This window comes from Chenopodium album, chromosome 12 (genome assembly GCF_948465745.1).
Source record: "Chenopodium album chromosome 12, dcCheAlbu1.1, whole genome shotgun sequence".
NCBI lineage: Eukaryota > Viridiplantae > Streptophyta > Magnoliopsida > Caryophyllales > Amaranthaceae > Chenopodium > Chenopodium album.
In genome coordinates, this window is record NC_137845.1 from 6,391,529 (window position 1) to 6,418,077 (window position 26,549).

Here is a 26,549-nt window from a genome sequence, read left to right on the forward strand (position 1 = left end):
GTACCAAATCAACAACATTGTAAGTTTTGTAAAGGTTTCTAGTTTATTTTAAGGAAGAAGAAAACTTGAAACATGCTTTACATTTGAAATCCTACTATTATTCCCTTAGACCCTTAATATGGGCTGTTTCTTGGAGCTTTTTATACAAAAGACAAATTTACAAGTTTATATAAGGATGGGCTAAAACAGTTTTCATAACCATCAACCCTTCTCTGTAAGCCTTAGGGTTTGGGCCTAGCCCATTTATTTTCATTTCAATGAGGCAAATTGGGCTGGTTTGGGCTTAACACACTTTTTTTTAATTTTTTGGATTAGTTTTATTTCAGATCCTAGTTTATTTCTGAATCAAAATCCAATTTATTCAAGTTGATTCTAAATTGGGTCAAAATATGGATGTCTAGTCCTTCACCAAAACATAAAATACTACGTAAAAAATTTAGGGTTTATTTGATATTATTTTTTGTTTTCAGTTATCTATTTTTGGGAAAACAAAAAAATAAGAAAAAGGTGTTTCCATTTTTCAATTGTTAGTTTTCAAAATTATCATAATTTTAATAAATTTGTCTAATATTTAATTTATTATATGATGCATATTATATGATTTTGAAAACTAAAAAACCAAAAAACAAAAAATTACGTTGTCGCCAAATAAACCCTTAGACATCATAATTCATGTCTACCTATTATATTGATTTAATTAAAGCCCAGTCAACAATTTGATCGTTTGAGATAAGGCATCTACATACAGACTATAGTAGTAAATAGATTATCTTATTTCTTCAAACAAAAAAAATTAAAAAGTAACTAGATTATCTTCAACTTGACAGCATGGATGTGACATTTGGAGCTAATCATAAACTCTTCCGGGAAAAAAATTCTTCAAACATGTTACCATTTGCAAGAAATCCAAATTTATTCAATATACCTTGGAAAACCCCGCTTGGTTGTCAAAATTTCAACATAACACTTGAATAAAGTGAGTTGCGTTTCATAATTGGCTAGAAGAGGATAATATAAAACTAGAGTTAAGATATCTCCTTTTTTTTTTTTTTTTTTTTTAGAGTTAAGAAGCTACTCTTTCCCTTTCATTCTACAATGATATTATTGTTTGAAATATTTGACTTTTTAAAATAAGAGAAAATTTTCTAAATTTCTCTTAATTTATAAGAACAAATATACCCATGTGAGATCTAGTTTGATTCGTATGGATTAGTACATTATTAATATCTAACTTTTACGGAGTATAATTTTTGCTAATGTGATACTCCGTACTAAAGATATTTATGATCAAAGTAGGTAAAAATTTGCATCGATTTACATAAACAGGAACATCATTATGAAACGAAGGGAGTAGATATCTCCTACTCCGTACTATAATTCCAATCAAAATTGATATAATCTAGATAGTTGTGCTTATTAATCGTGGGGTATTAAATTGTGAGCTTTGATTGTGAGTTTAGTGATGAATTCACATATTTTGTCGTAAAACCCACCACAAAAGGGACGGGATAGATTTAGGCATGTCATTAATTAAATGGTTTAATTTTTGTACCAATAGATAATTTCTACAAGATTGAGTTGTCAGAAAGAATTTCTGAAAATCAAGTTGTAAAAATTTAATACATACCAAGAACAAACTTTTTTTTTGAAAAACAAAAGGAGTTGAGACAAAATTGTGAAAATAAGTGGGCTTCCATTAGAATTGAAGAAAGGTGCACAAGATGTTACAACATTTTTACAATACCTAAAGCTGAGGAAATAAAGAGACAAATATGTACAAAACTACAAATTATTAAATCTAAAAGGGGGTCCATAAAATATATACATTGCCCCCCAAAAAAAAAAATTTACAAAAAGAAAAACAAAATCCAAAAAAAAAAGGGCACATTTCTTCTTTTCCTATCAGAAGCCCAAAAGCCAAATGGTTGAAAAAACTCTAAAGTGTCAACCATCTTTTTATTGACCCTTGTATTAGTAGGGAAACTCCATCTTTTTATGAAGATTAAACTTCATACTGCATTAGTACCCCAGTTAATTGTATCGTAGTATTATACGTACCATATATAAAGTGATTATATATAATACGTATATTAAAACTATATAATTATAATACTTTTTATAAAAGGGATGTCCAACCAGCAAAAAAGAAAATTGTCACTCTCCAGGGTCCAGGCCATTGTTGTTAACGGTCCAAAGCACTTATCATGATCCTGTACCACGTCATCACAATATAATACATTAATTTAATTACTACTAATGATGAAAGGAAATGTTCAAAATACATACTCCGTACTTGGCAATACCATTATACGTACCAATTCTATTAATTCGCAGCTTATATATTCATATGTTTAGTATAACTTTGTTCTTTCTGTAATTCTATATTTCTATAAATGTTAGGTTGTATGAATTTGACAAGCACTCCACATTTTTATGTCGGTGTGGTGTTATATATGAATATATCTCTTATCTTCACCTTATAATTACACTTTAGAAATTTACTCTGTATAACGTCTTAGATAGTTACACCACTTCAATATATCAAATCGCGTATGTAAAAATAAATGAGTTTAATTTCATACTAGATCAAGCCATGTACAATCGTTTCCATCTACTTCATATTTATTAAGAAACATTGATCTTTAATCGTTTACAGTACTAACAAATAAGAAACCTAAGCTACGCTACTACGAGTATTTTATTGTGACATACATATGTATTATTATTTGGTACATATAAATAAAATTATCATGTTTACATCATGTCACAAGATTAGATCCGACGAGATGTAGACTAACTTAACCCATCTTTACAATTAACTCATTAATTATTTAGAACAAATACGTATGCATATCAATATTTTTTTTCATTAAAGAGATAGAAATCGAACCAGTCATAAACAGGGCTAGTCGGCTCAGCATGTTCCGACGGTTCAAACGTCGGTTTTTTCCTCATCATTCGTCGCTTCAAATCCGGACTCTTTCCCGTTGCTGTGGTAATTATACATGCAACACATCATGCATGAATTATATATAGCTTCAATACATATATATAATTTTTACCACAGCCTAAAATTAATATTCCTTTTTCAATATTTATGCTACAATTAAAAACAAATATTTAGGCTCTGATTGAAATAGTCAACACATTAAATATTTTCCACAATAATTGTGTATATATGATGTTTGTAAAAGCATTATTGTAATAAAAATTACAGCAAACATGAATCATTGTCCTGATGAAATCGATCTACCTATTTTCAATCGGACACGTTATTTATTGATTAATGAAGAATATATATTTGGTTTCATGAAAAAATTGTGTTGCATTGTAATAGCAGTACACTAAAAATAAATTCGTTAATTAATGTAGATGTCGTATAAATTTTTATTAAATAATAATTAAATATAAAATGAATGAAAGAGTAAAACAATAAATAATAAGTGAAGACTTACGTGAGAAAGGGGAGGAGGGACCACTAGAGGTAGAAGAAGGGGAAGAAGCAGCAGATCCAGGTTCAACGGTGAGACTCTTGGTACGAAGGATGGTAATGCTACGAGAAACGGGAACCGTTTGATCATGATCATCGCGACGATCATGATCTTGATAACGAGTAGTATTAGTAACAATTGGATGATCGGGTGATCGAGCAGCTGATAATGATTTATACTTCCGGAGTTTACCTAGACCCTTATCGGGTGCAGGTCCGGCTAATGTTTCATCCCATAGCCTATCTAAGAATCCCATCGTATGTTTTTTAATACCGCGATTTTAAGAGAAATAATTTATTTTCTCTAAGAAATGTTACAAAATGTTAATTATTTATTTGATAGATTAGTATAGGGAGTGTTTGGGACAAATTTGGGGGGTGTTTGATTATTAATTTTGGAGTGAGAAATTTTAGAAAAGTGTTGGAATGAAGAGTGAGAAAGGGGTTTTATAGAAGGATAAAGGGTGTTGAACGGGGTAGTGGATAAGAATTAGTTGGATAAAGAAACTCCTATTTGTAAGGAATATTGAAGAATCAAGAGCCATCTAAATATTTAGGTTAGTATGATGTGGAGTTGAGGTAATATAATCTTTTTTTGTGTGTGATTCTAGTCTAATTATTAGTATGACATCTAAATGAGTTTTATTTTTATGGTAAAGATATAATATCTCCTTTTGACTAATCATGTGACAGTGTGTTATTATCTTTATCATGTGACAACGTGTTATCCTTACCTAAAGATAATATGGATTTTACTTGCAGTTTACTGTATTTGTCATGAGCCATTCTTGTAAAGTGTTTAAGATAAGTTATTTCAAATGTATAATTTAATATATAAAAAAAATAAAATTATTCAAGTAAATAATTTAAGATAAGTTATCTTATATTTGCATTTTAATAATAATAGTAAAAATAAAATAGTTTAAGTGTAACATGCATGTTCATCCTTCATTTCCACATATTGCATTGACAATAAAAAGTCAAAATGTCACTGTATAATACTTCCTCTCTTCTGCTTTTTTTTTAATTGACAACTTTCTATTATCACGCTTGTCAACGCATGTTTTTAACGATTAATATCTCTAATTATCAATATTGTAAAATTATAAAAGTGGATATTAATAAAATATGCATTGAAATGATTCAAACAAGATCCCACATGAATATATTTTATCATATTTATTAACCACAAAGCGAGTCAAAGTGTGTTGTGTGAATAGTGTAAAAGTCAAACGGTGTCAACTAAAAAAAATGGATGAAATATAAGAAAAGAAAGAAGACTAAGAAACTATTTTAATGGCTTCTTATTATTTTCAAAAAGATAGTTTATTTTTTATTCCTATTCATTTGCACAATATAGTGTTTTAGCCTTTTTTTAGACAAACACCAACCTAAGTATTACAAATCTAGCTACAATTAACACTCACTCATATGATGTTGCAAGGAAAAAAAAAGGCGGGAAGGTACAAACATGTAATGGTAACGTTAATTTTGGGGACAAAAGGAAGGCAATGATTCGTAAATAGTCATGTTTTGTATTTCATTCAAACAAAGCATTATGGCATGGTAAAAACTAACAAAATATCTTCATTGATCATAACATTCATAAGATTCAAAACTCTATTGGCTTATCATATATTATTAATTAAGTTATAATGTGGAAACAATTTGTGAAGAGTCAACCAATTTACATGAGTAAAAATCTAATATCAACGTATATATTATTGTGACTATGGCTAAATAGTACCACGAATATTAACTAAAGTACCTACATAATCTATATTTAATTTCATTAATTAAATCACGTACAAATATAAATTCCAAATTGTTGAAATTTAGTTTAAGGGCCTGTTTTTTTCAACTTAATTTCAATTTAGTTCAGCTCCAATTAGTTCAATTCAATTCAGCTCCTAATTTCCTTCTTTCATAAACAATTCATTTCACTTCAATTCAGCTCCAATCAGTTCAGTTCAGATATACTCAGTTCAACTCAGTTCAGTAAATCAGAACAATCCCTAATTGTAAATGTTTGATACATTCTACTCGTATTATTTCAAAATGGTAAACACTATTGTAAACTTAGTAATACAAAATACAACTGTACAATTACGAGAACATAATATACTCCGTCTAATAATAATAAAACAAGTAGCAGTAATAATTAATTACTCCCTCCGTCCCCGAAAGAACGACCCATTTGGCCTAATTTTAGTCCCAAAAAGAATGATCCATTTGCATTAAAACACCCACCAATTTGCAATAATATTTGTGCAAAATTAGCTTCCCCATATAAAAATTTGATTTTTCATGTAATTTTATTACTTTCTCTCTCTATTTTTTTACAAACCCCATGTAAATTTATCTTTTCAATATACTTTTACTTCCTTTTATTTAACTTTCTTAATATCCGTTTAATCAACCCAAATGAGTCGTTCTTTCGGAGACGGAGGGAGTAATAAGACAAAGTATTAAAATCATGGTATTATCCAGTACAGTGTGTTAGTGAGTGACTAGGACAAACGAAAGGGGGCATAGCATAATGATAAAAAAGAGCAAGTTGGAAGTATTTTTACGAAAAGTCATTAAGATGACACCTACCCCCATTTTTTAGGATAAGATCGAAATGAATTGTTTAGCTTCATTTCTTTACTGATTCATCTACGATCTACCAATTGTAAATGTCGACATTTCTTATTTGGACCCACCAAATGCTTTTAGCTACGTACATACATACGGTGTATTCATTTTCTCATACATATGGAGTACGTACTTTTTTTATATAAATACAAAACTTTCCCTACAAATAAAATTTCAAGTGTATAACAAAGAAATTGTATTAATTTTTTAAATACGTATTCTCTTACGAATCTCTTATGAAGAGTAGAATATGTTACTCCCTCCGTTCCACAATGATGTTCTTATTTGGAATCTTTGACTTTTTTAAAAAAGAGATAATCTTTTAAATTTCTCTTAATCTACAAGAACAAATATAGTCAAGTGATTCGTTTTGGTGAGTAGATTATTAATATCTACGGAGTAACTTTTATAATTTTTGCTAGTGTGAGATTAAAGATATTTGCGATCAAAGATGGGTAAAAATTTACATCGATTTACGAAACAGAAACATCAATTTGAAACGAAGGGAGTATGATTCTAAGTATTCCATGTAGAATACTCCTTAGTTCAGTCTCCATATTTCTAAAATTTTAATGATAAGTTAATTTCTTTGTAGCTTTTTAATAACTTTTTAATTATTTTCAACTCATACTATACCTTATATTCAACTATTTTAGGGGAGGATTTCTTTCGTCTACCCTCATATTATAGGGGAGGATTTCATACCTCCTCCTCTTCTAGAAGATGATTTGGACTTGGATTGGAATTGTTGTGTTATTGGTCGTTGTTGGGATGATAGGGATGATTGGACTCCTATAATGATTCAGCGTCTTGTCTCGAGGTTCTGGCATTTGAGAGCTCCTGTTCGAGTCTATCCTTATGGCAAGGATTATATTTTCTTTTGTGGTACTCAAGAAGACGCAACAGATTTAGACACTAGGGGCTGGGTTCACTTTAGAGGAGGTATGTTCGTGCTTCAAAGGCTTCGAGCTCACTCGGTTCCTCTTAATCTTAATCTACATCTTGTGGATTTATGGGTTCAAGTGATCGGACTTCCAGTTCGTTATTCAACTCCGGCAGTGGCTTCAACCGTCTTATCTCATGTTGGAGAGGTAACTATGGAGGACGATACTCTTGGTCAGTTTCCCATACCGAATCCTCGTGTTAAAATTCTTGTTGACTTATCGTTACCCTTGATTCCTGGCTGTTATTTTCCTACTATTAATAATCAAGTCACGTGGGTGCGTTTTAAATACGAGGGTATTTTTAGATTCTGTAAAAAGTGTGATTTTGTCGGGCATGGAAAGGATTTTTGTGTGTCGGAACAGTCCTCAATCAATTATCATCTAGAAGCCCGCTTCCGTCAGCTCCACGACAGCGGCGTTCGTGTGCTATATGGTCCTACCGATACTAATTTATATTCTAATGCACTTCGTGGAATTCGTCCAACTCACTCAAATTGGACCACTAATCTTTATTTTAGTAATTATGATCCGGAGGATCCGTTGGAAAACTCGGCTGATTCTCTCCCTTCGGATTATAATAGTGGTGGTTTGGGTCTTCCATTAGCTTCTGATGATTCTCGCTCAGGTTCTTCTTCTCATGACCACGCGATGGCTGATTCTTTTCCCGGGTTGTCTCCTCCACCAGCTCCTGGTGATTTTCGCAGCCGTGAGCATGAGGTTCGCCGCCAATGTTTGGGAGGTAATCGTTATCTTCGTGAACAGCTGGAGACTCAAGATCAGTTTGATGCTAGTCCTCCACGTTTCTCACATGCGGGTGTCGACAGATCTCGTTGGCAGCAGAGGGCTAACTGGGGTTCAGCTTCTACAGGTGTCAATCACTCTTTCTCAAGCTCACGTGAGAATTGGCGGCAGTTCTTGGACTATTCTGATCTTCATGGTCTATCTTTATCTTCAAATATGGGCTCTGACCCTCATTCTCCTTCTCAACAGCATTTGGGACGTGCTTCGAATTGGGCCTTAAGGTCTCGTATAATCTCTTCTGAAATTAGCTCACCTATGCATATTGGGCGCGAGTGGAGTGGAAATAATTTTATTCCAAATTCGGGCTGGCCTAATTTTCTCAAGGACCCATATTTTCGCGGGTACCATTTCATTCCGGAGTCGGATCAGGTTGTACCCGACTCTCCAGCCATTCCACACTTCTCTCCTCCGCCAATGGGGCCGTCTGGACCAGTTTTCGACGATCCATTTGGGGCGGGTCCGAGCAACTGGGATGCTCAGCTTTCACCGGCTTCACCATCTCCGTCCCTTTCTTCGTCCTTTCCGGTTGACAGCTCCGAATTCTCGGGCTATGTCGCGGACTCCTCGTCTGGTGCTTTTGAATTCCCCCTGGCTTCGGATTCTCAGCATCATTTATCTGAGGATTTCGCTTCAAGCGAATCTGTTTCCATGGGTCCTAATCTTGACAATGAGTCATCTGATTCTCCTATTCCTATGGACTGTTCGCCGCCCTTCTCGCCACCATCTATGGAAATTCTGGTGTCTTCTCCTCCTAAGACACATTCCTGTTCTCCGTTGCGCAAGATGGGCAGTAAAATTAAGACCTATTCTAGCTTGAAGTTGCGTAAAAGTGGTGAAAAAATGTGGGAATGGGTCAAGCAAAGGGGTACCCGTAAGAGGCAGGGAGGAGCGATTTCTCCTTCAGCTCCTCCTCTGCCGCTAGATGTACACCATCATTCCTCTGAATCTTCTTGTCTTCCGTGCTTCATTCCTTATAAAAAGCGCAAGGTTGAGGTTGCTTCTTCTTCTCATGTTTCTTCTGAGGGTTCGGTGACTTCCCGGGAAAAGTCACCTAACTCGGGATGAAGATAGCTCTTTGGAATTGTAGGGGTTTGGGACAAGCAGACTCCCCTAAAATTCCTTATGTTAGTACTTTAGTCCGCTCTCAAGGTTTCGATATGGTTTGTCTTTTGGAGACCATGATCTCTGTAGATAATGTAGCTCGTAAGTTAGCATCTTTGCCTTTTTTGGGTTGTTGTGGCATTGATGCCGTAGGTCTTAGTGGTGGTATGTTTATATGTTGGTTTTCACCTATGAGCGTAGTTCCTGTTTATAGCTCTCAGAATGTATATCTTTGTAAATTAGTGCAGGGTGATGAAATAAAATTTGTGATGTTTGTGTATGGCTCGCCTCATATTACTAATCGTTTGGAGATATGGTACTTGATTAGTAATTTCTTGGAGTCAATTTCTAATATAGTTATCATTGGTGATTTTAATCAAGTAGAGTACAGCTCAGATAAAATAGGAGGGAATCTTTTTATTCCATGACAGTTGGACTTTATGAATTGGCGTGTAGGATTGGATTTAATAGACGTTCCTTTTTCTGGTCCACATTTCACATGGACAAACAATCGATTAGATTCTGATCCTATTTTTGAACGTCTTGATAGAGCCTATGCCTCTTCTACTTGGTTTACAAACTATCCAGACACCAGACTTGTTCATCAGCCTATTTTATTTTCAGACCATGCAGCTATCATCCTTACTGATATAGTTGTGACGGATTCTGTTAAACGTCCTTATAAGATAGAAAATTGGTGTCTTTCTGCTCAAGCCGTTCATGATTTTATTGCCTCTATTTTCTCGTCTTTCTTCTCTAGTTCTCCTATGTTTGTTCTTTCCCGAAAGCTTTCTCTTTCTCGGGATCGTCTTCTAGCTTGGTGTATTTCTCATAAAAAGATGTGGGGTATCAATTGGAAACAGTTGGTCTTTGATGTTGAACAAGTTTCTCACCCTCTTTGTTCTAGAATGGATCGATGTTTATTTATTTCCACTAAAAATGAGAAAATTGCTGAAGCCCAAGCAGCTTATTCCTTTTGGCAACAACGAGCTAAGGTTAAGTGGGATGCTATGGGAGATTCTCCCTCTCGTCTGTTATTCTCCTCTGTTCAATCAAGGAAACGGAAAAATAGAATTCTTGGCCTTCGGGATTCAGCAGATTGTTGGCATCGGGATACTGATTCCATTGCCAAAATCATTCAGGATTTTTATATAGGGATACTGATTCCATTGCCAAAATCATTCAGGATTTTTATATAGGGTTATACTCTTCTTCTCCTGATGCTTCAAGTTTTGATTCCGACTGGTGGGACAGTCTTCAGCTTCCTTGTCTCTCCTCCTCTCAAAGGCAATTTCTTATGGAACCTTTCTCTCCGGAGGAGATTCGGCTTGCTATCTTCAGTATCGATGATAATAAGTCTCCTGGTCCGGATGGTTTCCCATCTGCTTTTTTTAAGGATTTGTGGGCCTATGTGGGGCCTTCGGTGGTGACTGCGGTTCGGCATTTTTTTGCTCATGGTTATATGTTAAAGGACTGGAATCGCACTTTTTTAACTCTGCTCCCAAAAGTTGATAATCCGGAGTTTATTTCTCAATTTCGCCCCATCGGGCTTTGTAATGTTATCTACAAGTGCGTTGCTAAGTGCCTGACTAGTCGTTTACGGCAAGTTTTGCCTTCTTTGGTAGCAGATTTCCAAAACGCCTTTGTTCCTGGACGTCTTCTTTCTGATAACGCTTTGATAGCTCATGAGGTTCTGTCTTACATGAATAAGTCCAAAGCAAGGAAGAATTTTTTTGCAGCTATTAAGCTGGATATGAATAAGGCTTATGATAGGGTTAATTGGGCCTTTCTTTATAGGCTCCTTCGGGCTTACGGGTTTCCTCCATACTGGATTCATGTTATAAGCCAGTGTGTTTCAACAGTCTCATATCAAGTTTTGGTAAATGGAAATCCTCTTCCAGCCTTTCATCCTAAATGTGGGCTTCGTCAAGGGGATCCCCTGTCCTCATATTTGTTTGTTCTCTGTATGGAGATCTTCTCGGCGATGCTTCGGAAAGCTGAGAAGGAATCTCTTTTTAAGGGCATTTGCATCTCACGTGGAGCTCCAGCGATCTCTCACTTGTTCTTTGCTGATGATTCCCTGTTGTTCTTACAAGTTACTCCTGAGGCCTGTACAAATCTTACAGCTCTTTTATCAGAGTTTTGTTCCTTATCAGGCCAAGTGATTAATATTCAGAAGTCTTTTGTCAAGTTTAGTCCTAATATTCCTCCAGATTATAAGGATTTTCTGGCCAAAAGTTTACAGCTTCAATGCAAGCCTACTATGGGTTCTTATTTGGGTCTTCCGGTGGAGTTTGGTCGTAGCAAGGTTGCAGATTTTAGTTTCCTAGTTGATAAAGTGGTTCAACGTCTTTCGGCTTTTGCTTCTCTTGGTCTTTCTTCGGCAGCAAAGCTTGGTCATCATCAATTCTGTTCTGGTTGCCTCTTTGAATCATATTTTATCTGTTTTTAGAGTTCCTCCTTCGATCTGTTCGAAGGTGGATAATCTTCTGGCTCGTTTTTGGTGGAAGACTGATTGTCGCTCTAAAGGCCTGGTTTTACGTTCGAAATCTCTGTTACACCTGCCTAAAGGAATGGGAGGTCTTGGTATTCGTCGGCTTGACACCTTTAATTCAGCCTTGTTGGCACGTCAATGTTGGCGTGTCTATCAGCATCCTCAGCTGCTTCTATCCAAGGTTTTGTCGGCTAAATACTCCTCTTTTCGTCACTCACAGTTTCATAGACCTTCGGGTTCTTCTTGGGGCAGCAAAGGACTTTTGCATGGGTTGTCTGTTTTGTCTCAGGGTTTTGCTTGGAAAGTTGGTTCAGGATCTCAAGTCAGTATCCTTCACGACTCATGGGTGCCTGGGGATCCTATTTCTTTTCGTCAGAATTGCGAGACGCCTCTTCCGTCTCATGTTTCCTCTACAATTAATCCGCGTTCTTACGCGTGGGAATCATCCCTAGTCCATCAGCTGTTTGATTCACATACAGCTTGTCGTATCCTCGCTCTGGAACGGCCAAGCAAACCGATGGACGACTTTGTTTACTGGAAGTTCTCTAAGGACGGGAATTTTTCCACAAAGTCAGCATATGCTATGATATTTGATCGTCTCGCCTGTTTTCGTGGCACATCTTTAGTTCATCCTTCGTGGTGGAAGAAGTTCTGGGGTTTACCTCTTTTGCCTAAGTTACTTTGTTTCGGTTGGAAGCTCATTTATGACGCTCTTCCTGTCGGGAGTGTTTTGCAACTTCATGGTATTCCCGCTGATTCTATATGTGTTTTTTGTCATGAGGATCACGAGACTACGTGTCACCTTTTCAGAGATTGTCCCTTTGTTTCTGATATCTGGAAGTTAGCCCCGAATGTCTCATCTTTAGCTATTCGTCGAGACATTTCATTTACAACTTGGTTTACTGAGCTTGTGTCGGACTTGCGACGTTCGAAATCTTGGGAGACGTTGGTTTCTTTATTCTCCTTCTTTTGGTCAATCTGGATGGCTCGTAATCACAAGATGTTTCGACAAGCAGTTATCTCCCCGGCCTTTGTTCTCCACCTCATGCAGGGTTGGATTTCTCGTACTACAGAGGCGCGGGCCTATAGTTCTTCGGCTCATCCTTCTAGATGTGGATCCGATTCCACAGTTGCTATGTCTGCGTCATCGCTTTATTTCCTGCGTGGCTGTTCCCGGTCATTAGACGATATTTGCTTGGTTTTTGATGGAGCTTTTGATTCTCGTGACAACTCTGCAGGTGCAGGATGGTTCTTCAGATCTACAAATTCTGATAGAGTTATAGGGGGTGGATCTAGAGCCTTTTTAGCTTCCTCAGCTCTTCATTCTGAGTTACAAGCTTGTCTCTGGGCTCTCAGAGTAGCTAGACATCGTGGGTACAGGAAATTGATCATCTATTCGGACAATTCAACCTTGGCTTTGCTTATTCGCTGTAAAGGGTATCGGGATATCTCTTGCTTTTGGTTGCTTCAGGACATTAAGGATCGACTTTCTTGGTTTTCTTCCTGTGCTATTCGGAAAGTTCCTCGACAGTGGGTGACTCCAGCACATTAGTTGGCAACTCAGGCTCGTCAGCGACAGCTTTTATTTTGGTCTTTTTGATTTGTTTTAGTTAGTTTGTTGGTTGTTGGTTTTATTCCTTGTTTTTAGTTCGTCTTGTCAAAAAAAAAAAAAAAAAAAAAAAAAAAAAACTATTTTGATGAAATGATAATGATTTTTTTATTTTATTTTATTTTATATATATATATATATATATATATATATATATATATATATATATATATATATCTCACAAATTAAAGTCATAAGCTCATCTATTCAACATATGAATTGGAAATGAATAAATAAAAATAGGTACCGAAAAAGATGAAAATAAGTAGGAAAATGTCATGCCGGTTAGAATCTAACCAAGAAGAAGAGACAGTTTCATTAAGGCAAGACAAAATAATTTATCCACCATATCTGTAAAATTTCACTCGATCGACTTCAATTCATAATTTCAATCAACGAACCCTTCAACCATATCTTAAATTTCAGGTGCATGGAAGACCCTACCAACACCTAACTTGGTTAATAGCCGCCACCCAAATTAAAATGTAGTATCATTACATTAAAATATATCAACTCGGTTGCATTTGTCAACTTTTGGAAATTAAGATGAATTCTTCAAGGAAAATTGACCTCCATCAACTCTTCATAATAATTAACTTTTTCTTTTGACAAATTCATCAATGTAGGGTTTCCTCTATTGTATTGTATTGTCCATTATTGTAGGGTTAATGTTCATTTTTGTTTTGCTTTATCTAGTTCATTGATTTTATATATATATTTTATTGTGTTTTGGAGTATGTATAACATTGATAACTATAATTTGTAGGCGATAATAAATGGTGACAGTGACTGTAAGGCAGTAAACATGTCTAGCTAAGTTTAGAGATTATGATAGACATGCATGCATCACAAATTCACAATATTGATGTTGAATTTATATGTAAGTTACTAAGGGCTTGTTCTGTTCAGCTATATTTCAATTCAATTCAATTCAGTTCAGTTCTTTTCTTTTGCTAATTTATTTCACTTCGGTTCAGTTCAGCCCTAATCAGTTCAGTTTAGTTCATTTCCAATCGGTTAAGTTCAGTTCAGTTGTTTTCAGTAAATCGAAACAACCCCTAAATTTCATCAAAATGTTCATGATTTAATTTAATGTATGTAATTCAATCCCTGAAAGTAAATTTATACTCTGTAACATATTCTATTATCACTTTAATTAGAAATAATAAAAATCACTTCAATTTGTATATCATATGATTGGCCTTTTTTTTTTTTTGACAAATTTACACATGAAATCATTATCGTTACCATATTGCCTATCAAATGAGCCGCGATAGATATATCCATGGGCCGGCGAGTAGGGCTTGGGGTGGGTAAAGTGCTTAATCAGTTGAGCTTCTGTCATTTTTTAGGAGGTCATCATCAGATAAATCTTAAATTCTTTGCTTGCAGTGTTCTTTATGTTGACTATTAAGCTTATACTCCATAGTTGTTACTATCTTACTAAGGTTTCCACTAGGCTAAAGAGTCAAGGTTACGAGCAACCTAATTAAGTATAATTTACTCAGACAGTGTTGCTTTTAACATTGACCTAATTTCACTAAAGTTGATTGTAAGAATATAATATCCATGATTATTGTTTGTTGGACTAAACCCAACCAAAGAACATTGGGCCGAGTAGGACAAGCATGATATGTTATGATACATGTTGGGCCATTGATTGTGTCTAGGTCACATATTTTGAGAGGAGCTGTGATAACCTGCTATCCGGTCGGGAGGGACTATACCTAGGGCAAAAACGTATTTTATTATTGGCTGGACCATACCCAGTAGTGGGTTACCATTACTCGTAGAGCCCCTTATGACATAATCTAACTTGACAAAATAAGTGAAGTATAGTATGGACACTTAAGCACTACATAACCTTGGACGATGGGTACGTGGGTTGAGAGCATAGGCATGACCTAGGCAACTGAACTAGGTAAAAGATATAATCATATAACTAAAGTCATCTTTATTGATAAGGTCAGGTGATCCAATACCGAGTAATTTAACTTTATAAAATAGTGAATTTGGAGCTTTCAAATTTAATTTTTTTGGCTTAAAACACCCCTACTTAGATGCTATATGTTCACAGTATCATATCAATATCATTAAAGTATACAAACAATTTATGTATCTGAAAATTTGTACATCACCCATTCTAGGTCTCCTCTTGTACCTTAATACTCCGTTTTTATTTGTTCCGATTACTTGGTACTGTTGGTAGTACTCAAATACAATTATAATGGGCCTGAATTTCTCATCTATTACTGATTTACTATCAATGTAACGTCTACTTTAAGAAATAATTATTGGGCTTAAACCATGACCCATTTATACTTAAGAGCTCAAAATATGGTCCAATTTTCTTGAAATTTGTATCTACAGATATAATTTCATTTTAGATGCTAAGTATTAAGACTTATTGAATGCCTAATGAGATAGATCAATCCGGATTAGGTTAGTGGATTAGACCCTTCGGAAAAACTTAGTACTCATACAGTCATATACAAGTATTTGTATAAGAATGATTATATACATTCAGGTAATTTTTTAAGATACAGCATATACAGAAACTTTGGACAAAATTTGGCAAGTGCCCAATCTGTGAAAAATATAACGTGCTTAAAAAAAAATTCCAAGCCAATTAAATTAAAAAGGTGTATGAGTTGAAGTACAACTTGCAACCCCTTAATCAAAAAAACAAAGTACAAGTTGAGCAACTCTCATCAATTTGGAGACAGAATATATTGTTCACCGGTGTTCATCAAGATCTTCACTACTTTATTCCATTTAACAGAACAAACATGCTATAACACATTTATTTTTAAAAAAAAAAATACAGAGATAAACATATATAGAGCCCTCCGTAACATTTAATTTTGTTCATTATTAAGGATACTTATACGATTAGAACTTAATGTAATATTGTTATACGTTGTTTAAAAAAAAATATTGTTATACGTCTCATCAGATCTAACATATAAACGAGTAGTAGAAATTAGAAAGTGACTTGATAAAAAGGGCAAAGAGAGAGAAAAAAAAAAGGGACAAATATAGAAAGTGACAAAGGAGCATAAATAACACAAGGGGCCTTCATTCACGTGCTGTAGGACCTATTTCTCATTCGGTCACTTCCCACAGAAGAAAGGCCCAAATCTTTACATTCCATGTTTCTTTGCATTTAAATGATAAAGTTGTTTATTAAGTCAAGGTGGTTGCAACTTGCAATTATTGATTTTCATGATATTTTTGGCTGACAGTTTTATACACATCCTACTTGTTAATCATAAAATTATTACGACGATCGTTGATTGAATCTGTGATGAAACTATTTCTAAGGTGATTTGTACTTGTGTTGAAATTTTAAATTTTCTAAAAATTATTTATAAGTATCGTTCAGCTATTTTTTTTATTAATGAAATTATTTTTCTTGTCATAAGAAAATATATATTAATGCACTTTCTAAACTTAACTTGTCACTCTTATTTTAAGTAACACTCTCTCCGCCCAATTTAGTTGACAAGAGAAATATGTTATCTTCAGACTAATCTTGCTGCTTATAGCTCAACTACTATATTGAGATGAAGTTTCAAATGAAATTTTAAACATCACAACTTATAAATCACCAATTGATACAATTATAAAACATTAAGCAACTTAATAAGTAAGATTTTCGAAGCAAGAATATCCCTATTTGCTCGTGATTTATATTTAGTCATGTAGTAGATTCTAGTACAGGAACAGCAAAGTGGCATAATGAGATGTTGGTAATGGCTCAAATAAGTAACTCTCCTTTACCAACTCTAATATGATGACATACAATACATAAGAACGCCAAAATTTGGACCCTTTTTTCCATGAAATGGTATCAAAACCTCTATAGACACATCTCTTGATGCCAATTTCCTAAACTGAAATTCACCAGTAATTTGAATCAAGTGGAAATGCCGGAGTAATCATTTGAAGAAACATCATGGCCGGGTGCAATCTTTTGTTTCCTACCATATCGTCTTCTATTATCACGATTGCTGCTACAACTACTACCACCGCCTCCTAGAGTTCTTGCGGCTGCTCCCTTTATCCTTCTCGAGTCTCCCCTGCAATCCATCTGTCTTCACGAAACCATCCATAAAAACACAAGAAAGGATTAATGTTAAGCTAAATGTCATAAAGTAACAGTTAAAACCTTTAAACCCCAAGATTGTCAAGGTAAGAAACATGTGTAATACTATACCAGCTATTGACATTAATGGAGTGGATGACTATGAGCTAGCTAGTAGTCATCACTCTCACTTTGCATCATATCGGCTTTATACACATAGAAGGGTTTAACGAACATCTACCTAGAACACGGGCCAATTGCCCAAGAATTAGGCAACATGGGGAAAAATGTCAATATATAGTGCCTTAACTCACCCAAGTTTAACTACACTTTGCTCCTTGGGAATGTCTAGGACATTTTGCCTCTGATTAATTGCCTAAACTGTTATAAGTTTTTTACTCACCAGAATGAAGTAATGATTTTCCAGGTATCATCCAATCCATCCTGAAACAAAAACAGCTCTCCCAACTATCAAGTTAAGCGTTCAAAACCCCAAAAGAAAAAAAATAAAAAAGTTCAGTCAACACTACCCAAAATAATATCGACTCTAATGAATGACCTACCTAAGGGGCTCTATCATATCACACTAAGAGGTAAATAGCGTAACCACTCGAAGAAGGAAATATTTTGTGATGCTTGTACTTACCCCTAAACAGAAACTCTCTAAGTTGATATTATTGAAGGATGAAGATGCATCTGTTCTATTCATTCCTACTGAATTCCTCTTGTTATTGATGCATGAGCCCTCAATAGAACTGCCATACGAAGATGAACAAGAAGAGTTCATCCCCTGAGACGAGGTTGAAGCGAATGCATCACAACTGTCCCTCTGAAACATATCTTCAAATAACTCCTGTAATTGTTCAAAGCTTTCTTCGCCATTTTCCTGTCAATTTCATAACCAAAAAGAATCACTTCTCCTACATAAATTGCTGTATGTCATCACAAAAAAATTATTGAAAGTGCATATTGGAATATTAAATGTCATAGTTTCCCAAAGGCATTCAACAAATATTAATGTTCAACATTATGCAGCCACCATTGAGGAATGAAAATCATAGAAACTAGCCCTACACAGCAAGTTGTGTGACAAAAGCAGCATCAGTTGTCAGAGCTTCAAGTGTAGACATTGCAGTATGCATCACTAGTAGTACTGGACCACAAAACTGAAACATCTATTACAGTAGCGAACTTACTAGATGTCAGTACTTGTTAAAAGGGACACCGAATCTTTAATGGAGGCCGGCCTAGATACTACTTGCGTATTATGACCCAAATCAGAACATCCCAGATGTGAACAAGAAACTGAGATGTGTACCTTATCCACAACCAAAAAAGTAGTAAACCCACACACACACACACCAAAAAAAAAAAAAAAAGAAAAAAAAAAGAAGAAAAAAGGCGTTAATTATTAACCAGAAGAAGACATATTATCAGGTGTTGTACCACTGAGAGCCAAGGAGGGGGGAGTGGCTGAATGCATATAAGCAAAGATTACAATATAAATGTGAATACGGTGGAGCATATAATTCTATGAACCAAAAAGCTGGTCAGTGGCAAAGTAGAGAAATGGAAATGATTGAACTCAATGTAGTGTTTGTAATAGAAGATGATTGCAGAAACTCACACAGGGTTTGTGTTCGCTCATCATCGTGACCATCTCGTTCAGAAAGTCGCCCATTCCCTGCAAGTAAGCCAATGTCAAGACTCAAGAGCTCATATAAAAAAAAACCCCATAATACTGCAAGTAAGCCAATGTCAAGACGCAAGAGCTCATATAAAAAATAAAAAAAAAAACCCATAATAATGCACTATGATAAAACAAAAAGACTCATATCATGTAGGTGTTCAATCATAAGCTTAATTAGATCATAAAATGGTTATAGTATGACATTATGGCAAATTTTGTGGCACTTGATTAACTTGTCACAGGATCATATAATTACAACGGCATAGTAAAGGTTGAATGTAGGAGCCTCCAACGACTAGCCCTAGAGACCTACAAGCACTACTCAGTAGACATGAAAGGGTTAGCAACGGGTGATTTTTGCATTCCTTAAATTTACAAGCACATTCTTGCTCACTCATCTTATTAAGGTACGATGTCATCACCTAAACCATTCGGTAAGGTCCATGACCATTCAAGTCCCAGCCCATCTTCTGACATATTGGACATCATAAAGATCAGAAATGAAATATATTCAAACAGAGAGAAACAGAGAACAAATAGAAAAAAGGATGCAGGGTCAAATAGTCCACAAGTGATAGTTCTTAACAAAATTGAGTGACACAACTACACAAGTATAGAAATCAATTTACTCCCTCTTCTCAATCCCCATCTCAACCTATTTTCAACCTTTTGAGCTTATATGATATAAATTTAATAATTGTTTAGATGACTAACATGCTCACCATGAACCATAAATCCATAATATATAATTTATACAGTTTATATCATTATATGTAAATTGCAGGAGATCATAAAGCAAGACCAGCTCGTCCAGCTGGCTCTGCAGTATGGTATAAGTTACTAACAGTTAGGTGAACTCCGGCTAATGATCTCCCTCCCCGACCCTGACTTAAAGATCGGAATTTGCCGTATATATCAACTATTGAGAAAATTCTTCAATAGGTACCATGAGTATATTAATTCCCAACACATACTAGTATTCTGCAAACGACACAAATTTAGATACCGGGGTCTACTCTTCCCAAATTTGGGCTACAAGTGAACGATGTAATAATGTAATATTCTTAGCTACTCCCTCCGTCTCTTTTTGTTTGCTCCATGGCCCTAAGGGACAGAGTAAGTAATTGACATCAATCATGAAACTAAATAAATCATTCCAAATTTTTTCATTCATTCACCAAATTATTAAACCATACTCGATACATAGAAACTCGAAAGCAAGAATAGCAATCAAGGACAAAAGAGGACTCACATGATTGTTTTCGTCATCATCCTTGTCGTAGACTCCAACGTCATACAAAAACCTTTTAGTCTCATCGGATAGAACTGTTCCAAACCACAAAAAAACACCCATAAAGTAAGCTTAAGCTTCATATTCCTGCCCCCGACATGTCCCTATTTTTTCAAGGTCGATAAATTATTGCATGATCCAAAATCACCGTATCATATTGCTACTTTGGCTCCATATTATTGTCCCCAAAATTGTCCCTTACTATATTTTTGAGGTCTAGAAATTATTACGTGTATAATTACTGATTTAAAATGTGCATAATCGTAAACTATATTCTTAAACTATTGATCAAATAACGAACACAAGGGTACAAATTCCATCTATAAATAAAATGTGCACAAGGTAATTTCCCTACTCATACAATCATAAGACGTACATGTACTATAGTACATACTAGTGCACCTAACTTCAAATATATTACTCGTATGTCACATTTGATTTTAATGGTAAATATAAACTTCGTAGAGATTAATCTACCAAACAAATATCGATCAAAATAAATTTATTAAAAATAATCGATAGATGGGATGATGGAATAACGGTACAAATCATTAGTCACGGGTACAAGGTTGTATACTTGTATTAATGAAACATTAGAGGTCACCAAATGATAAACTTTTTTTTTTCTTTTAATAAAAAATAGCCGAATCACTAGTCAACCCACCAACAAATAAAATAATTTTCTTAAAAAGTTGGAAAATAAATAGTGAAATTACCAGAATAAGCCTCTTGAATAGCTTGAAATTTCTTCTTCGCTTCTTCCACAAACTTTGAATTTCCGGACGCAGAACAACGATCCGGATGCCATCTCTACCAGTACCAAACAAAATTTAAACCCGGGAATTTTATTAATGCAAATCAAGTTCCGTCAAAGTAATAATACACTCCCGTAAAAAATTAAACATAATAAAACATCCCATTATGTCACAAGATGAGCTACCGTATTACCCGCCAAACCCGTAAACTAAAGGGAGTAAAAAAACACATCAATCTAACCTTAGCAAGCTTCTTGTAAGCATTTTTGAGGTCAGTTGGCGAGCATTCCTTCTCTAAACCAAGTATCTTATAAAAATCAACCCCATTTCTTTCTCCTCCATCTGCCATAGTTACGAACTTTTTTAAAAAAATTATTGTAATGTAACAAATAAATTGTACTAGTGAAATTTATATATTGTCGACAAATTGGATTGAATTTGGCCAAATAATATAAAAAAAAAAGGCCAAATAATAATGAAGTATGATAGTTGTATAAAAATAGAATAATTAAGTTGGAAAATGTCGGAAGTAACTACATATTTTTTAGGCACGGAAGTTTAGGGAAGAGAGAGGAGAGAGAAAGAAGGAGAAGATGATCTCCTTTCTGTAAACTTGCTGAAACACAAGAACACTCCAGAAACCGCCCCTTTATATATTTTTTAAATTCTCAAAATAAAAATAAAAAATAAATTAAATTATAATTTTTTTTTTTTTTTTTTTTGTGTGGAAGAATGAAGGGTTGAGATTGAAAGATGAGGGAGATATTTCAAATTTTTATGGTAGGATTACTTTTTTTTTTTTTATTATTTGAACAATTATGGTAGGATTTCTTTGTTTAAATGCAAGTTGAGATTTTTATTTGTGTATAAAAAATGTAAAAATTTATTAGGGGTATATCCAGAAGGTTCTGTTTCAACTGTTTTGGGTGTGCTAATGGTGGTCCTAAATTAACTTTGGAAAACTTTTAATACATAATCCCATTTACGTTTCTATTGCTTTCCCTAAAATACAAAAAAACGTTTCTATTGCTATTTTTAGTTGGTAGGTCCAACTTATTAGTATAAATAATCTTTGCATTATGCTAAGATTTCTCTTATGATCTTATGAAAATCATACATATGAAATAATCAAATAAGTGTACATAGGTACTTTCTTAGTATTATTAATGGAAAGTGTGTGTAATGTAATTTTAGGACTAAAACAACAATTACATATTATGAGCTAAAGTTTGCAGTAAGGAGAAGGACCATTTTGAATCTGACACTTTTTGTAGGAAAATTTAATCGAAATTCATGAAGGGTTAGGGCCTGTTCTCTTCGACTTATTCTCAGTTCAGTTCAATTTAGCTCCAATCAGTTCACTTCATTTCCTAATTTTCTTCTTTCATAAAATATTCGATTCAGTAAATCAGAACAGACCCTTAGAGAGTAAAGACTATATAAAGAGTGGAAGTTATGTACAACATTTCTACCAAGATAAAGAACATTTTTCAAGTCCTCTTTAAAATTTCTCCCAACCAACAAAAAAATAAAAGTATTGGCTATTTTCTTTAATGTTAACTCGTATATTATGATAAAGTGATGGAATGAATTATAAAGATGTTTACCGATATTGTACACCCATGAAAAATCTTTAATCAATTAAATCGATACATTAGTGTGACAAATAATTAATCAAGGAAAACACTTTGTAGTATGATATTTGTATGTATATCACTACTATTTCAATTAATCAATCAAGGTATGAGAAAATAATCGACACGTTCTCTTGGAAAAAATCACAAATTGGGATACGGTGGTTATATAAAAGCCTTAAAATCCAAATAAAGCATGGGATATGGGCCTTGAATTTATAACCAAAAGTAGTGATCTGAGTTTTTGGGTGCTATAAAATAATATCAACCTTCAAAATTTGATATTTTTGTGACAATATATATTCAACTATATGTCTATAATCTATATACCTTTCATTTGTGGTCCAATAATATATAGTTCGCATATATAAATAGTATGAAACTTTAATTTATTTGTATATATATATATAGATTAATATAGTCCACGTGATTTTCAACAACACATCATAGCTATCATACAAAGGAAGGTGCTCGAAAAATATACCCTTCCACTCTAAGATCTTAATTCTTAGGGTGATCCCAAATCTTACGGTTACTAAGTGAACACACGTAGTACTAAAAACAAGAAAGATGGATCTTATATGTAATTTTGGGGTTAAAATAATATATGGACTAAAAGTTTGGTATTTATAGTAAACTTTAAAGATTTGCAGCAACTTAAAAGTTTAATTTTACTCGTGAGATTGTTTTTATTACCTTTTAAATTATAATATTTTTTGTATTTAAATTATTAATAAGGTGTAATCCTAATCATAATACGTTATGTTTAATGATGTAAGTATGTATAGGGTATTTTGTCTTACAAGTTGTACATAAGATTCGAGCTCAAAAGTAATTTTTGTGTTGTATGGTAGAATAAGACCTTTTCTAATTGTTGGTTAGTTAATTGAGTATTAGATGTAATTGTAAAATCTCGGATTCTAATAATGATATAATGAGTACGAGTCACTTTTAAAGCCTCTATTCGTAAGCTGAGTTGAGGAAAAGAAAAGTTTTTTTTTCCTCTAAAATAAAATGCATAATCCATTGGTATCTTATCTTAAAAGCAAGTTGTTGAGCGAGGGGAATTTGCTTGTGTGAAGGATCAACCTCGAGGCAAGGCTCTAGAAGACGAAGTTGTAGGCCACTCCTCTACAAGCTCATCCTCAAAAGATAACCATTGTCAATTCATCCATGTTATGAATTTATGGTGTTATATTTAGGGGGAGTGTATGTAAGGAAGGATGTTCTAGTATGAGCATTGATCAAAGCTCAGTTGGCCAAGTGGTAGTTGTAGTGTCATATTACTCATATATGAGAAAATTAAAATCTTGATCAATAAGTTACAAGTTGTAATTAATTACACATATATGAGAAAATTAAATTCTTTGATCAATGAGTTACAAGTTGTAATTAATTAAGTTGTAATTAGTTAAGTAATAGTACTCCTAAGAAGATACTTATATAGTTGTAATCAACTCATGAAGTAGATATTTAGAGCTATTTAGGAACAACTTGTACAAATTGACCCAAAATAATTCTTTTTATTTTTTAATTAAGAGCTGAATTTACCACTTTGACCTTGTGGGAGGATCAAACGGTCTAGAATAACGGCTGAGTTTGAGGATCAAGTGGATGAAGAAGATGACAGCAGTACACTATGTTGTTGTAAGGGTTGTATCCAATTGCTGAGTCAGATTTTTTTTTGCGACATCTTGTAAGTTTAGATCGACCTAATTAGATTTGACATGTCCTTTTGATTGAAATACTTGTACTCTCCAACTGTCCATTGCAAGATTAACCCACTTGCTAAAAGCGTCTTTACATATTAATCACATGATCCATCATTTTCATAGTGGTAATGGGTAATATTTTAGGGATGAATATATAATTTGTCTTTGTTTGAATTTTGAAATTGATTATCTCGGAATAATTTATTTTAGATATTTTAAATCTGTTATCGTGTATTTTAAAATACTAGATTTACTGAGTACAAATGTACAATTAGTATTACACTCTTACCACTTCAATATACTTCGTATGAAACAAAATCTTGTTTTCACCCAAATCAATAACTGTTATTGAGGTCTTGTGGATATAAACTCACTTTAGTATAACTGCATAAGAACAAAACTGGACGCTCACTAATTCACTATGGATTTTCTAAAATTGGTACATTTGTTAATACAAGCAAAACCACGCTGAAAGCTCTTGGACCATTTTGCTCTTCTCTCCCCAAAATTACTTTCTTTTGATGCAAGCATTCCTGATAATACAAAGTGTATTATACACCGATTGATTTAGATTTAAGTCAGGTCAAGTCCCCATTTGAAAGGAAAACTTCCCACAAATATTGGTGTTTCTAAGTCTCGGGCCTAAGACCTTAGTTATGCTTAGAACAACTCGTTTACTAGTTGATTCATTATTAGTTTCTTAAACTAAATTCAATGGTCAAGGCCCCAATAAGAAAAAAGAAGTGTTTTATTTTATGTGAATCATGTCATAAGGCTTACTAAGTAGTTATGCTCTTTTTTTCTTTTCGAATAGTTCCTTATAACGATTTATGTTAGCTGTTGGGACTAAGACTTTGTTCAGTTTGTTGTTGTGAATCATGCAATAGCTCACGGGTCAATCGATGAACGCCAACAATGTAAGAGCCAGTGTTCAACCAGAGTAACCACAAATTTTTACCTACACCCCACGGCAGGGAACACTGCATGCACCCCCCCCCCCCACCATCCGCGCATGTTCAGCCCCCGCCCCTTTCATTTACGATTTTTCTGCAAATTTTTATAAAAATGTTCATTTATGTATTGGTAAATGTTAATTTGTGTATCATAAGATATTCATTTTTATAACAAGGAGTTTTTTTGTTCAAATTAATATATGTTTTGAATTGAATTTTAAGAACTTTCTATAAATAAAAACCAGAGCAAATTTTTTATAAGGATTACCGCATTCAAATTATTTTATTATAAAAAGTATTGCATCATCCAATGTTCATTTTTGTTTATCCATAATCCAACAGATGTTCATTTTTGTTTATCCATGTTCCAACATATGTTCATTTTTGTATCATCAAATGTTCATTTCAAGAGTTATGTATAAGTTTCATAGTAAGATGTATGCAAATACATACGTCTTAAATTTCTATTTATTTAAATAAAACGTTGTTAAAAAATAATTTTCAATATAATATAAATTTAATTTAATTACAATGATAACGCATTTCTGTACAACTATACTATTACATGTAATTGTTCCATGAACATGAAGCTGAACCAAATGTACATATGTGTCTTACTAAATGAACATTATTTGTTACATTTGATATATTAAAGCGTTTGTATATATATATCCTCCTTGTTGCAACTCTAATCATATACTTTTGTGTTTTCCATGAAAAATATAAACTGAGCACAATATATATATTGCCTTCAACTTCCTTACTTGATTATCCTATACAATGAGAGATCGCTCAAGTTTTTTTAAAAAAATAAATAATAATAATAACAACAACACATTCCAAACAAAAGTATGTTAAATCTAAGGATTCAAAATTGAACATTTACGCATGAATAACAATTAGAATTAAGAAATGAACACACTATAAAGATATAAAAATCTTTCAATTTATGAGAATGAAAATGTATAAAATCTAAATGAACATGTATTGTATTATAATGAACATTTAAATCACTTCCATTAAAACAAAATATGACAATAATCATTCACAAAACCAAATTTGAACACATTGCTAGAAAATGAACAAATATATTATCCAAATGAACATTAATCCTTCTACAAATGAACATAAAGTCCATCTAAAATGAACATTTACGATAGAATAAATGTACTAGCCAAAATTCACCGAATAACAATTTTAATTAAATTATAATATAATTATGGAAAATTCTTGTAACATAATATAATTACTATAATAAGAATCACTTCCATTAAAAACTAAAAACTCTAATTGAAATTCTTAATAGATATGTGAAGAATTCTAATGATTATTTATTAATTAGTAAATGACC

The 26,549-nt window shown here is 33.7% G+C and overlaps 3 protein-coding genes across 6 annotated transcripts; 1 reads left to right on the plus strand and 2 right to left on the minus strand.

Annotated features, from left to right (window-relative positions):
• Positions 1-1,673: 1,673 nt before the first annotated feature.
• On the minus strand, positions 1,674-3,989 carry LOC145570162 (dormancy-associated protein homolog 4-like). The gene is made up of 3 exons (XM_081629176.1): positions 3,456-3,989; positions 2,891-2,990; positions 1,674-2,210 (listed from the first exon to the last, which is right to left on the minus strand). Exons 1-3 carry the CDS (start codon positions 3,745-3,747, stop codon positions 2,183-2,185), a joined length of 420 nt encoding a protein of 139 aa, XP_081485302.1. The 5' UTR covers positions 3,748-3,989; the 3' UTR covers positions 1,674-2,182.
• A 7,557-nt stretch (positions 3,990-11,546) lies between these two features.
• On the plus strand, positions 11,547-13,019 carry LOC145570737 (uncharacterized). Its single transcript, XM_081629886.1, has one exon. The coding sequence runs from the start codon at positions 11,547-11,549 to the stop codon at positions 13,017-13,019; it is 1,473 nt and encodes a 490-aa protein (XP_081486012.1).
• A 3,712-nt stretch (positions 13,020-16,731) lies between these two features.
• On the minus strand, positions 16,732-21,532 carry LOC145570163 (uncharacterized). Of its 4 annotated transcripts, none has more exons than XM_081629179.1 (7): positions 21,141-21,532; positions 20,861-20,954; positions 20,106-20,179; positions 18,791-18,847; positions 17,810-18,049; positions 17,567-17,607; positions 17,057-17,169 (listed from the first exon to the last, which is right to left on the minus strand). In XM_081629179.1, coding segments are annotated over exons 1-7 (615 nt in total). In that variant the 5' UTR covers positions 21,249-21,532; the 3' UTR covers positions 17,057-17,168. The 4 variants fall into 4 exon arrangements, with proteins under 4 accessions (XP_081485303.1, XP_081485304.1, XP_081485305.1 ...); XM_081629180.1 differs by having other exon boundaries at positions 17,076-17,173; XM_081629177.1 differs by lacking the exon at positions 17,567-17,607 and having other exon boundaries at positions 16,732-17,169; positions 21,141-21,531.
• Between the last annotated feature and the right edge of the window lie 5,017 nt (positions 21,533-26,549).

Coding starts and splice junctions, on each gene's coding strand:
- LOC145570163 (XM_081629177.1), bottom strand. CDS start 21,248: ATGGCAGATGGAGGAGAAAGAAATGGGGTTGATTTTTATAAGATACTT. Junction 20,955..21,140: donor CTTACAAGAAGCTTGCTAAG/GTTAGATTGATG, acceptor TGGTACTGGTAG/AGATGGCATCCGGATCGTTG. Junction 17,170..17,809: donor TAGAGAGTTTCTGTTTAGGG/GTAAGTACAAGC, acceptor TCGTGAAGACAG/ATGGATTGCAGGGGAGACTC.
- LOC145570737 (XM_081629886.1), top strand. CDS start 11,547: ATGGGAGGTCTTGGTATTCGTCGGCTTGACACCTTTAATTCAGCCTTG.
- LOC145570162 (XM_081629176.1), bottom strand. CDS start 3,747: ATGGGATTCTTAGATAGGCTATGGGATGAAACATTAGCCGGACCTGCA. Junction 2,991..3,455: donor TCCCTCCTCCCCTTTCTCAC/GTAAGTCTTCAC, acceptor TAATTACCACAG/CAACGGGAAAGAGTCCGGAT. Junction 2,211..2,890: donor ACTAGCCCTGTTTATGACTG/GTTCGATTTCTA, acceptor GACGTGGTACAG/GATCATGATAAGTGCTTTGG.